At 41.4% G+C, this 14,479-nt stretch overlaps 1 protein-coding gene across 3 annotated transcripts in view; it reads right to left on the bottom strand.

The window, feature by feature from the left end:
* Nucleotides 1-3,053: 3,053 nt before the first annotated feature.
* FBXW7 (F-box and WD repeat domain containing 7) overlaps nucleotides 3,054-14,479 on the bottom strand; it is a 221,202-nt gene continuing 209,776 nt past the window's right edge. For all 3 annotated transcript variants that reach the window (XM_049769608.1, XM_049769610.1, XM_049769609.1), the window contains 5 exons: nucleotides 13,696-13,809; nucleotides 11,791-11,972; nucleotides 8,148-8,373; nucleotides 6,302-6,512; nucleotides 3,054-4,960 (listed from right to left, as the gene is read on the bottom strand). In XM_049769608.1, the coding sequence (XP_049625565.1) occupies nucleotides 4,692-4,960; nucleotides 6,302-6,512; nucleotides 8,148-8,373; nucleotides 11,791-11,972; nucleotides 13,696-13,809 (1,002 nt within the window). In that variant the 3' untranslated portion in view covers nucleotides 3,054-4,691. The remainder of the gene's footprint in view (nucleotides 4,961-6,301; nucleotides 6,513-8,147; nucleotides 8,374-11,790; nucleotides 11,973-13,695; nucleotides 13,810-14,479) is intronic.

Raw genomic sequence — 14,479 nt, 5'->3', positions numbered from 1 at the left:
CCACAGAGACTTGTCTCTGCAGCTACTGGGGAAGAGAAGAGGTTTCAGGGCTAGGGAAGCTCCTTGGCAGTCTCTTCTTCAGTGCCTCTTGCCTCCATTTCTCAATGTTGTGTGAGCACCTCAAGGAGAGGGGTGTGTGGCACACACAGCTGCGGGGCTTGAGTGTGGAGGCTACCCTTGACCCAATCATTCTCTTCAGGTCAGAGAAATATTTGAGGTTTGATGGCAGTCGCTCATCAACACAGACTTTCTGACTAGAAAAACTGTAAGCAATAAAGGCTTTAGAACAGTTAATGGCTTTAATTAAATGGCTTAAAAAATTAAATGAGGAGGTGGTTTGGAATCTGTTGTGTGCGAGCTGAAAATTAGGAACTAGGCTGTGGTTATTTAATCTCAAGAAGGGCATTTCAAAATGACATCATCACACATAGTTCCAATTCTTTTTTTAAAATGGGACTGTTGAATTCAACCAGTATTTACTGAGCATCTGCTATGAGCTTTAATGGGTTATTTTTGGGTCTTCATTTGAATTTCAGTTTCAGGCAACGTTTGCGCTTGGAATTTGCCATATCCAAGTGAGAGACCTGACTGGAGTCCAGTTTGCAGATGTCAATGCTGACAGTAAGACATGGTAGATCTTTCTCAAAGGGCTGTGATGCAGGATTCCCTCAAAGATGGGATACTTCCATTCCTTTAGAATACACTGAAGTTTTGCCAGGTCACTCAGGCACTGCACACCAGATACAAGATTTCAAATGAGTATGTGACTGTACTCCAAAAAATGTAAACTGATCTATACAGATGTGAGCCTGTGGACACACATGCTACTTACATTACATACCTGAGTCACATACATTCATTGTTCACAAGTATAGAAAGTTACAATTATCTGCTCCTTCTTAGCTTTTTTAGTAGCTGCAAAGTAAGCGCTCAGTGCATTCCTTCAGGCCTTAGGAGCAACAATTTCTCCAGACCAGGGAGGAGCAAACTTGGCTCTAGAAATGGGATAAGGGCTTCATGACTAGACCAAATGACAACTAGAAAGCTCGTGTGACTCTTTCCAGTCCAGTGCATTATTAGAGGGGGGCCTGCCCTGTTAATTGAGGCACACTGACCTTCAATGTGGAGGAAAGCTGGGAACCATGGTGCCATGTGGGTGCTCACCTGCTCTCTTGGATCTGCATCCTAAGGTGGCTTCCATGTCCTTTCTATTCCTCCAGATTGTGCTGAGCCTATGCTGTGCTGGACTCAGGGGAGCAGCTTGGAGCTCAAACCCATGCTGGGACTTGCTGGTGAGTGGGCTGAATGAAGGTGGTGGGCTCCAGGAAGTACTGTCTCAGGAGTGAAGAATTCACACTCAGGACAATGAGAAATAGCTCCTCTGACTCACTTCCAAGGCAACCTTAACACATGAGGGGACTGAGTCTAGGTTTATCTAATGGGGGACCTTTTCTTTGTGATGATTAGGTGACTTGTGGCCTAATCAAAGCGGGGAGACTATGGGCCTTAGGGCCTCTCACTCAGCTGTGGCCTTGGGTTGAAGGCTCACGCCTTACTGTCATTAAACCAGGGACAGCTGTGTAGGCCCTCAGAAGGCTCCAGAAGGCCATCATGCAGCCCCCAGGGGAGGGAGAGTGTTAAGCTGCAGTTTTTCAAGGACTAGACTTCCCATACCCCACCACCTGGGCCCTTTCAGCCACAGCCAGGATGAGCCTCTCTTCCCACTCTGTAGTCCATTTTCCTCTTGCTTCCCTGATATAGCCAATCCTGTTTCACTTGTTCTGGCCCTAAACTGGGAAGAAGATAGTTTTGGGGTAAGTCCTCCATTTTCTCACATCCCTACATCTGTCAAGTTTTCCACAATAACCCTTTTCTCTCAAGTGTTTGAGTGGTGTGCACCCAAATTTGAGCTTGCTAACACTTCAGCTGCATTTTTAATCACCTAAAATGTACTTGATTAGAACAGTGCTGAAAGTACTCCTGACTTGGTTTGTGCCCTTCCCTAAACCTTGCTTTCATGTTTAGACTTTTTGTTGTTTTGGGACTGCATTCGGCAATGATCAAGGGTTACTCCTGACTCTGACTTAGGAATAACTCTGGCAGTGCCTGTGGACCATATTATATTACATTATTATATTATTATCCTATATTATAGGATGTTAGGGTTTAAACCTGGCTGGATGGATTTGCAAGGCAAGCATCTTCCCACTGTGCTATGCTCCAGCCCAAGATGTCTTTCTTTTTTGAAGGGTGTGATAGATCCCGATGCCTGAGTTTTTGACACAGGACAAACCAACTAACCAACTCTAGCAGCCCCTTTGTGACCCTCCTCAGCATAGCACTCAGATCTCATTTCCTGGAGATGGTAGGAATGCCAGAGAAAAAGCCTGGAAAATCTCAGGATGTAGTCATAAGGTGGACAGTTTTTTTTTTTTTTTTTGGTTTTTGGGCCATACCCGGCGGTGCTCAGGGGTTACTCCTGGCTGTCTGCTCAGAAATAGCTCTTGGCAGGCATGGGGGACCATATAGGACACCGGGATTCGAACCAACCACCTTTGGTCCTGGATCAGCTGCTTGCAAGGCAAACACCGCTGTGCTATCTCTCCGGGCCCAAGGTGGACAGCTTTTACCAAGTGTTCCTAGGGCCTTTAGTTATGACCATCCTCGAAGCTTCTCCAATTTTGGAGGAGCCCCCTTTGTTCTGTTTGTCCACCTCAATGTTACCCTAACCCTGCTGTCAGTGATCCCTGGCACACTGGTATCTGTGAGCACCCCAAAAAGATGTGATTCTGGGCAAGCAGCAAAAGGAAAGGAGGGAGTGCAAACTTTGACGTTGACTACAGTTGAGTGGGCAAACACTGTAACCTCTGGCATCTGTCAGATGGCACAGTGTTTGTCAACCAGCACAGCATCACCAAAAGGAAAGGAGGGGTGGAAATAAAAGAGGAAAAATCAAACATGAAGTCGGTTGTTAATGAATACATAAATATTAAAAGAAAACCCCAAATACTGACTTCGTAGAATGAGTACCTTGACTGAAGAAACAGGCATACTAACATGAAAAAACACATTTTATTGCACTTAAGTTATAAGAAAATAAAATTTCTAAGTGAATCAAACCATAGACACAATCCCTTTAAAGGTTGTTTCCCTCCATCATGTCAGGTTGTTACATAACTAAAATTAACCAACTTGAATCTGATTGTTTTAAATCAGACTATAAATAAAAACAAACAAAAAAAATAAACAGGAGGAGGAAAGAAAGACGGCCTAGGATACAGTGTTAAACCACTTTCACAGTTCAGCTTGAGTTGTGGCTCTTGGAGAATGAGGCAAACCATTTGACTTTCATTCATTTGTTTGCTTGTGACGCCTTTACTACAAAAACGGAATATTCGTTTCTGCTTTGTCAGTTACTCAGAGCAATAAAACTGTAACAGTTGTTTCCCCAATACTGTAAGACACTAAGACTGACCAGCAACTTTATTTGAATTTTGTGTTTTATATATTTTTAAAATATTTTGTCAGTTTCTTATGTATGTTCATCCATTCACCACAGCCCTCACAAAGAAAAGTTTCTCCACAGAACAGGTGGCAAGAGCTCTGTTCCAAGGAATGTGTTTTAATTTTTTGCCCAGATAAAAGAAAATAAGCTTTGCACACACTCTCAATTCTTTACTTGCAGGCAAACTTCACTCTTTATTATCTGAAACTCTCCCATTCTCAGCCTCTTAGAGGCACAGATGGTTCAAGTTTCAGTGGCAAAAAAGTCTTTTTTTTTTTTTTCTGTAACCAAACTAGAGCAAATTTGGAATTCAGTCTGGGACTAAAACGTCACAGCAGAAAAAAAAAATAAAAAAAAATAATTTGCTTTTTTTTTCTTTCTTTCATTTAGCAGCATAAATAAGTTTGGCCACTGGGAGTACAGTACAGGCTGGGACGACGATCCCACGTTTGAAGACCTACTTCTAGCACCAGCATCAGACTTCAATCCACCTTGGGACTCACGGAACCCAGGACAACTTGCCCCCTTTTGAGCAACATGTGCACTGAAGAGTGTATGTGGAAGCGACAGTAAAAAGATTAACAGAGGCTAATACTGTGATTGATTGACATTGGCAATGGTTGGCAAAAAGAAAAAAAAAAGCTTTTCATGATAACTGTACAAAAACAATTCACAGTAATTTTCTTAAGCTTTTCCACTCCAGAAAAATGACTTTTTGTTGTTGTTGTAGCAGATGTTCTCTCTGATCAAAAAGTCAACCTGTCCTTGTGCTGTTGATGTTATTGCGGCATTTTTTTTCTTATAAAAAAAAAAAAAAAAAAAAAAAAAAGGTCTCCGTGGGGGAGAACTGTGAGTGGACCTTGAATGTCAGCAGTGCCCCATGACCACTGGAGAAGAAAAGAAAAAGAATTGCACCTGGTTGGATTTCAGAGTCTGCTTTGTGAGCCGGCCTGGGCCGAAGTGCGCCGGCAGCCGCCTCCACTCAGTGTCGGTCCCGCTTCCTCGCGCCTCTTGGTCTGTAGGTCTTTGCGCTCTGTTGCCCCAAGCCAACATCCTGCACCACTGAGAGCAAGGGATTTTTTTCTTTTTCTTTTTTTTTTTTCCTTTTTTCCTTTTTTTTTTCCGCAGGGGGGAAGGGTAGGGAGATTATCGCCTACACGAGTGGACGAACTTTTCTTGGCGCTCCTCACTTCATGTCCACATCAAAGTCCAACACCAGCAGCTTGGTTTCCTCTGTTCCATTCCGACTCCCAACTGCGCACACCAGCTTCGTGTTGGAGGCTCGGATCCGCCATACCACACCACCACTCCCCCCGCTCTCCAAGGTAACGAGATTCCGGATAAATTCACCCGTTTTCAAGTCCCAGAGTTTTACAGTTCCATCATCTGAGCTGGTAATAACAAAGTTCTTGTTGAACTGTAAACAGGTCACAGCACTCTGATGCTTGTTGGGACCTAAGGCAGAAACCAAAGAGATTTCATTATGGGTCAGAGGGTCAGATACTGCCAACCCACCTCCATACCTGGCACTTGCCCACTCAGATGTTAGACCAGATCGTGAGTGAAAAATTTCCAATGCTGCAGGTATCAGAACAGTACTGAGGTCGTAAGGATCAGCAGGGAAGTTAGAAAACCTGATAGCTATTTGTAGGGTAAACAATCATTTCCAATTCTGTCTTCCAGGAAGCTACCAGGCCCACATTGTGCTTCCTAGTTGTGTAAAGGAATGTTTTCCTTTCTTTCCTTCCTCCTTCCTATTTTTTTTTTTAAATTTTGGGCCACACCTAACAAAGCTCAGGGATCACTCCTAACAGTGTGCAGGAGGGTCACAGGCAGTGCTGGCGATCAAACTGGGGGTCAGCAGCCCACAAGGCAAGTGCCTTGACCCCTCAACTGTCATCTCTGCTGGTCAATGAGAGCCTTTTCCTTCTGGTGAGAGAGCCCAGCATCCTGTGCACTGCAGGTGGACAAATGAACATCAGCTATCTGTTACCCTATTGCTAAATGACCAAGAGGACACCATTCCAAACCACTGAGGAAAAAAAGAAAACCAAGAGTATAAAGGCTGCAACAGAAACCACCAGATGGCCTCAAGGAAGACAAGATTAGGATCAAGAAGAAAAGGTTAACTGGGGCCTAAGATCCAAACACTGATGAGCTTCATTCAGTGTGTGTGGCTTTCACATGCAGCCCTACTTTGGCTGCCTGCTACTTCTTCCTCATAAGAGTCAGGCAGATGGCTGAAGGTCAAATGAGAGACCACAGCAACTTTCTGTGAGAAGCAAAAATGCTTTTTCCTGCCCCCATCAAGTAACTCTAACTTAACTTTCATAGGCTGGAGAGACAGTACAGTTTGTCTTGTGTGCAGTCTACATAGGTTTGATCCCTGACACCACATATGAATCCCCAAGTGATTTCTGAGCAGTGGATGGTGTGGCCAAACAAATAAAAAAGGGGCTATCAGTTCAAAATAACATGATCACTTAGAAAAGAACATGCATATGCTGCTTCTGTGAGTTAGCCAACATCTTCCTTTACGACGTTCTTCAAGGTTAGACATTTTACTGTACGCGCAGGAAGTGATTAAACAATGGTATATTAAAAACAAAACTTCAAATACTGTCTCCGGGGTAGCCTAGTTCTGTCAAGTTAGGAGTGGAAGTGCTCATAAGCTTTTTCCAAGTAAGCATTTTCATTTCATACCATTGAATTCTTTTCATGAGGTGAAAGCTTCACCTTTCTTGTATGACTGTCATTTTTAACACACACCAGTCAAGTTTGGTGGGCAATACATACCTTGCAATGTTTGTAAACACTGTCCTGTCTTGATATCCCAGATTTTAACTGTGGAGTCGGCATTCCCAGAGACGAGAATATTGTCCTTGAGCTCCATTCCACTTGTCAAAGACTGGTGGCCTGTCAGTGTGTGAATGCAGTTCCCAGTCTCCACATCCCAAACTCGAATTGATGTATCAAGAGAGCCACTCACCACATGGATGCCGTCAAACTAAAACAGACACAGTGTACTAGGTGAGAAAGACAGCTACTCTTCCTGCTACTTATTGTCCTTAATACTAACAAGGGAGGAGGGTAAAGCAGGGGAAACTGATAACAGCAAGAACAAAATGAGGTCCTCAGAGAAAGTACAGTAATCGCACAAATCTGCAATGGATGCTCTTGGGAAAAAAATCTATTAGAAATGCTAATTTTTTAATGGCTAGTGGCTTCAAACTAGATGCAGAAACAATTAAACTAAGAGATAGAGCTTGTGATAAAGAATGTGCTTACAACACCCTAGGCATGAAAGGGGCTACATAAAATATTTCTGATGTTTAAAAGTAAGTACCAAGAGAAACTATGCAAAATAAAAATTTCATTTACAAGGACCTAGTGCAAGTGTACCAACAGAATTCTATCTGGTGCTAGAAAAGGGAGCACTCTGAAAGCAAAAACAAATCTCTGGTTTCCCAGTTATGCCCAAATGCAATAGACATCTATCAGTTCCAAAGACTATAATCAAGTCATTACCTTGCTCCCTCATTCAATCTTATGGTTGTATCATCATTAAAGGTTCTGAACATTTCATAAATGTAAACTCAACCACAATAATTCTCTCTCTTCTAAATTCAAAACATTTTCTACTTTAACAAACAACTTTATGATATATGTCAACATTTCATGATCTGGCCAGTCGACATCAGTTAAGAAGCAAATACCCTAAACCTAGGAAAGGAGCACCACTGTGTGGACTGCGCGGAGAGGGAGGGGCACTGTCCAAGTAGTCTCTAAGTAATAGAAAGTACTGCTGCATAGAAAGTGCTGTCCTGTAGAAAGACCATCAAGGTCCTTGTCTATAGTTTAATCCGGGGGTCTGAAACTCGCAGCCCGCAGGCCATTTGCAGCCCTCCGTACAACATTTTGTGGCCCTGCCCTAGAGGTATCTTTGTTTTGTTTTGTTTTAGTTGTTTGGGTCACACACCCCCAAATTTCAAGGCTTACTACTGACGTTGCACTCAAGGATCACCCCCATTTTGCCTCCTGCGGCCCACAGGTAAATTGAGTTTGAGACCCATGGTTTAATCGAAGTACTGATCTCACATTATGGCCAACAGTGCCGGGGTAATCAGGCTCAGACAGAACCCAAAGCCAGTGTCGCCAAATTGACTTCTTTTGGACTCCACTCCAGGAGAACTGTGTGCCGAGCAGCTCACTGCTAACGGCGCCACTTCGCTTTGAATGGGGATAGAATCACAATTACATGCTCCATCAACTTCCAGCTATCAAGGCAAGGGGGCAGCTTTTGGTCAAATTAATCCTCTGCTAAGGAGTTTATTAAAATCCAGGTTATTCTCCTGAGAGACCATCTACCCATTAATTAACAGAGCCAAACTCAGGTCTGCCCTGTCTCAGGTTCCAAGACAAATATTTATTATTTTCCAAGAAAAAAGGGATCACCAACCAATTGCAGCAAATCGCTGAAATAATTTCAAAACACACCCCACCTGGTGCCAATTTGAAGGACTAAGCAGGAGCACCAGCTGCTCTACTGGATCAGCAAACCCACAGTGACTATCCGAGGCAAACAATGCTCTGATTCATCAGTGGAGCATCATCTAAGGGTTAGAGAGAGGCCACCTCTTACCTGTAATGAATAGACTCTATTAGTATGTCCCTGCAGCGTGTGTAGACAGGTCTCAGTCTCTGGATCCCACACTTTCACCATGAAATCATACGCTCCACTAACAACCCTCCTGCCGTCATACTGAACACAGCGGACCGCGGCTACGTGACCCATCAAAACATGTAAACACTGGCCTGTCTCAATGTCCCAGACCCGAAGAGTGGCGTCTCGAGAGCCGCTCACAACTCTGGAGGGAAAAGAAAAAAAGAAAAAGTTCATCAGGAACTGTCATAACATAAAAAAACATGGGCTATAAAGTCAGTGCTCACTCAACCCCCCCCCCCCACTTCTTAGCCAGGGATGCTGTTTCCAAAAGAAATCCTATGGAAACCGTGCATATATCACACAAATATCAACACAAGCATGGAGTTACTGTGGGATGGGAAGTGCGAGAGCACAGGATGCTGTCTCACTTGTTCCCAGGACAGATTGCAGTTCTGTGGTCCCCAGAACAGTTTAAAAATACTGTATTGTATTTAAGCAAGCAACAGCCAGCACTAAATATATCCACCAGGATGCTGATTTTGGAAATGAAATGCTAATGAGAACAGTATGTATAAAATGTTAATGGGGGAATTCTGGATGAATACTACTTTAAAAATGGAAATTTTCTTCCTTTTTTTTCTTCTGTCATTTTCCAAATTTGTTAACTAGAAACAGTAATTCCTTTTGTGATGGGAGTGGGGAGGTATTGGGGGAAAATCAATACAAATTATTTAGCAAATCAGAATTTGGAATTTAAATGAGGATGTGCTTTATATCATATACTTTGATTAATTGCTTCTAGATATTTCCTCTGACAAATACCGTGCATTTTTTACAGTGTGCTATGGGGAATTAAGATGTAGAGATTTCAGGAGACATACATGTGGGGGCAACAGAACAACCCTATACATGAGGCCTAACACAACCAACATTCTATTTTTCCAAAGACCAGAATGATACAAATGCTGCAATTATTTTTGGATTACAAAGGAGAGTTAGAAACTCAGGTATTTTTATGTCACTCTTGAGACAGAAAAATGCCATAATTTCCACATTTGGAGGAGTAGCAAAATGGAAGCAGGGAGAGATTCTTGTTAGAACATAATGAAAACTGAAAGTGCAAGGGCTCCAGTTTCCAACCCCCTGCTTTTTTTAATAGAAAAGCACTCTATTCACAGTATATTCAAATTACAAGGGAAAAAGTACCTTCTTCACATGTTACAAATCTTTGGTGAAGTCTGCTTAATGTAATGGTTCTTAATAAATAAGACACAATGGACAGAACTAAAGGTAAGGACTGGAGTGGATTCACTGTAAGGACCCTTCAGGAAGACATTTTTTTTGATGAAGTAGGAATCATATTTGTTTAACTCAGGGCTACTCAAATAGTGGGGTGAGCCCCCAGGCGGGGCATGAGGCTCCATAAAGAGGGGCGCGTTTGACCTTGGCAAACACTGTCATAACAAGCTAAGCCCCGTGTTTATGTCTCTGTACATCTCTGGAACTGAGAGTTGCTGTGTCCTACTTCAAACCTGCTTCGAAAAGCTATGCATTGCAAAATGTGCTCATTGTAGCCATTAATCCAGACATCACCTCTGATTAAAAAATCAGCTCAAATTATTTTATATATTTTTGTTTTGCAGGATAAAGTTTTTTTTAAAATAAAGATACTATTTACAGTCACGCGGGGGGTGTGAAAAAATGTTTTCTTCTTCCTAGGGGGACATGACAGAAAATAATTGAGAAACACTGGTTTAACTGGAGTACCATGAAGACACAAAGGAAATGAATAGAAGGGTCTTCTGCACAAAGATCCAAAAGCAAGAGCAGGGGCCAGAGAGACAGGACAGGTATTTGCCTAGCTATGGATGACCAGGATTTGGTCGCTGGCACCTAATATGGTCCCCTGATCGCTGCTAGGAGTGATCCCTGAGCCAAGAACCATGAGGAACCTCTGAGCAGAGTAACATATAGCCTAAAAACCAAAATAAATAACTAAATGAAGGCAACAGCAGAATCATTGATAAGAAAAAAAGCAAACAAGTCTGGCTTAGTTGAAATAATTATGAAAACTAGATGAAGAATTTCTTCCTTCCTTAGGTGAGCATTACAAGTCACCCCAAAGGGAAGGGGCAGGTGGGAAGATCATGACTGAAAGTTCTGTCCTGGGTTCAGGTGGCAGGTAGTAGGATAACCTATTAAAAAACAGGGGCCTTGGTTTTAGAAATAGGGGATATGATACAGGCGTGAAGGATAATTTAAAAGAGACTGAGAGACTCAAAGTCTGAATAAGTTTGTCCTTTTCTAACAGAAATTAAAATATAGAAAAAAGAAAAAAATGTTCCTCTCCACACTCCCTAAAACCCAGGCCCTCACAACAGTGATGTCCTAAGCTACACACCCACCCGCCATGATTTGGGGTTGGGTTCTGGGCTACATACACTTGTGCTTAGGAATCACTCCTGGTAGTTCCGAGGACTAAGGGTATGTGGTACTGGGACTAAAAAGGTGTTGGCCATATAACAGGGCAAACCCCTGACTCTCAACTATATCTCCAGCTCTGCACCATGGTTTTTAAATTAATATTTTTATTTAAGCATCATGATTACAAACATGTTTGAAGTTGGGTTTCAGTTATAAAAAAGAATACTCCCCTGCACCAGTATAACATTCCCACCACCAATGCCCCCCATCTTTATCCTTCCCAACCCCTGCCTATATTTGAGACAGGCATTCTATTTTTGTTACTCACTACCACTGTCATGATAGTTGTCAGTGTAGTTATTTCTCTAACTAAACTCACCACTCTCTGTGGTAAGCTTCATAACATGGGCTGGTCCTTCCAGCCCTCATCTCTATTGTGTCTGTTATTATTACAAAAATGTCTTTATATTTCTTAAATCCCATACATAAATGAGACTATTCTGTGTCTATTTCTCTCCTTCTGACTTAACTCAGCATAGTATTTTCCATGTCCATTCATGTATAGGATAATTTGATGATTTCATTTTTCCTGACAGCTGCATAGTATTCCATTGTATATATATATCACAGTTTCTTTAGCCACTCATCTGTTGTCAGGCATCTGGGATGTTTGCAGATTGTGGCTATTGTAAACAGCACTGCAATGAATATAGGTTGCATCATGCTTTTTATTTTTTTATTTTTATTTTTTTGGTTTTTGGCCCACACCCAGTAATACTCAGGGGTTACTCCTGGCTATGTGCTCAGATTGCTCCTGGCTTGGGGGATCAAACCGAGGTCTATTCTACATCAGCTGCATGCAAGGCAAATGCCCTACCACTGTGCTATTGTTCCAGCCCCAGCAACATGATTTTTAAAGGAGGTAATTCTCTTCTTAAGATGTAGTTCAAGAAAGTAAGGCATCAAGCAAGACTGGGGAGCAGAGTATTAAGAAGGAAGCAATACTTCACAAGAAAGAAAATTTAAAGAGAAATCCTCCATTTTAAGCAAAATGCACTATTACTTTCCATTAGGAATCAAAGTAAATGAAAGTATAGTTTAGGAATATATTTTCTCTGTCTATGACATGAACTAAACATGACCAAAGACCTCAGTTCGCAGGAAGAGAGGGGTCCTGGCCTGAGAGCTACCTCACCTTTTCTCATGGAGGTGCATGCAGCGCACAGTGGATGTGTGCCCATAGAGGGTGTGTATACATTCTCCTGTCTCCGCATTCCACACTTTGAGCGTCCGGTCTGTAGAGCCACTGATGATGATATTGTCTCTCATCTGTGATGACCACACGCCCCCGGTGTGCCCCACCAATGTCCTCAAACACTAGAAAAACAAGATGGTTACTTGGGCATAGAATGGAAAATGATTTACATAACGTTTAATAGTTAATGTTACATTACATAACTTATGAAGTTAAAAAGCATTTACTCCGTTTGTACAAGTGGTGTGTAAGAAATCATTTTACAGATCCATTTAACATAAACCCCCTCTAGTTATTGTGGTGTGCTCAGCAGCACACCGAGAAAAGTTATGTCGAAGCCATTCAGTGTTAAACCATGACAGCTTTGGCCTGGCCACTCTGATGTAATCAAACTAGAAGAACAACTTGGTTTCTTGGAAGGGAAGAGACTCAAGGAAAGGCCAACACTGTTGGGTGTGACGACATTCCACATTCATCAGAACCTGCCCCAAGGCAGCAGTTAGGAGCCAGACAAGGTACTGCTAGACAAGTAGAGGCAGACACTAAAGCCCTGAAGTAAGTCCAAATCGAATACTACACTATGGAAATATGAGGCTGCTTTCAAAATCTTTAGCATTCTTGACTGCAAGTCAACATGCTGTAAGACATTGTTTTAGAAAGACAGATTCCCCACCCACAACAGTACTTTCCTTCTAGTGCTCAGTTACCTAATTCATGAACATTTTCTCCTCTGGACAAATGAAAATAAGTGTTTGCTAGAGAACCAGTAGGCATAATATTATATATAAATCAATTGGGCTGAATAGACTGTTTTTCCCTTCAAATTCCTATTCAAATACTTAGTTGGCTTAAGTGTATCTGACAGAGCTTGAGTAAGTCCACAGTAATGTAATTTAATAATGTAATTTAATTAACTCCTAAATTATAGACAGGTCATCAACAGAGCAGACTGCAAAGAAAAACCAATATGCCTCAGTCATATTTTTTGAAAAAAGAAAGGAGATATAATTTATATAGTTAAGGTGAGAAAAATTAAGTCAAGGTGAAGATAAAGCACATCTTAAAAATGGCTAAGATACAAAACCAGGGCCCGGAGAGATAGCACAGCAGCGTTTGCCTTGTAAGCAGCCGATCCAGGACCAAAGGTGGTTGGTTCGAATCCCAGTGTCCCATATGGTCCCCGTGCCTGCCAGGAGCTATTTCTGAGCAGACAGCCAGGAGTGACCCTGAGCACTGCCTGGTGTGGCCCCAAAACCAAAACAAACAAACAAACCCCCCCCAACCAGCTATGTAAATAAAGAATAATGGCATTCTTATGAGTAATATCATCTTCTTAAGAAAAAAGCTCAATTAGAAACTTTTGATTCTTGCTATCAAAGCAAGCTAATCAAATAGGAAACCTTGTTTTCCTTTTACCACTCAATTTTTTTGTTTTTGTTTTTTTGGGTCACACCTAGCCGCACTCAGAGGTTACTCCTGGCTCTTTGCTCAGAAATCACTCCTGGCAGGCTCAGGAGACCATATGGAATGCTGGGATTCGAAGCACCGATCTTCTGCATGCAAGGCAAATGTCTTACCTCCATGCGATCTCTCTGGCCCCTACCAGTTGATTCTTATAAAGATACATACATTTCCCTTCTATAGAAAGTAAGATGTTCCTATTCCATTGAATGTTAGAGGTTAGTTTGGGGAGTGGGGCTAGGATGCTAAACAATTCTTCCATATAACGGAATGGTACTAGTTTTCCTATCTCCACAAAAATCACCCACCAAATTACACCAAATTTTTGTTCATGAGCAGAGAAAAGCTTTACATACAGTGGAAAGTGTAGCAAGAAGTGCTTACTTTGCCTGTGACTGCTGACCAGACTTTTAAAGTGTTGTCATCAGAACCACTAACTATCCGGTTACCACAGAACTGCAAGCATGTGATCACATGATCATCATGTCCTTTCAGCACCTGCAGAACAGATCAGAAATATTTTATTAAATTATGGCGTTTTTTTTTTTAATAGTGGTGAAAGGCAACAAAGAAGAGAGAGTATATTTTCTGTATACTTATCTGTATGCTTTCTAGAATTAAAATTTATATAAAATTTGAAGTATCATCCTTGCTGACTGATGAATCAAATATTTTATTGTTTCATCATCTCTTACTTATACTTCAGATCAAAAGAATGTATGCACATTTTGTTGCATAAAAATAAAAGTACCTACTACTAAAACCAGAGTACCAATAATTTTAATGTAAAAAAGTTGAATAATATCTACTTAAAAATAGAACAGTTACTACCCCAGTTTTTAGTTATAAAAATATACTTTAGAATTCTAAACATTCTGCTATTTTTTAAATAAATTTGAAATTGTTAAGATAAAAATCAGTGTTAAATCATCCAACAAAGTGGGGTATACCTAAAAAAATCATATTCAGACCATGTGGTCAGTGGAAAAAAAAGATCAAATGACCAAGTTCTGAGGTTGAATACACACAACATAAAATTCAACATCATAAAATTCAGCCAATCTTATATTCAAGTACAATTCTCAGACTAAAGAAATGAGTAATAAAGGAAATGTCTGGTCTGGGTTCAGTTTCTTTTCCTCCAGGACAGGTGGGGTTAAGAGTGCCT

Source organism: Suncus etruscus, chromosome 3 (genome assembly GCF_024139225.1).
Source record: "Suncus etruscus isolate mSunEtr1 chromosome 3, mSunEtr1.pri.cur, whole genome shotgun sequence".
In the NCBI taxonomy this organism is placed as follows: Eukaryota; Metazoa; Chordata; class Mammalia; order Eulipotyphla; family Soricidae; genus Suncus; species Suncus etruscus.
The sequence above is the reverse complement of the archived record's forward strand: the minus strand, read 5'-3'. Positions and strand labels throughout refer to the sequence as shown.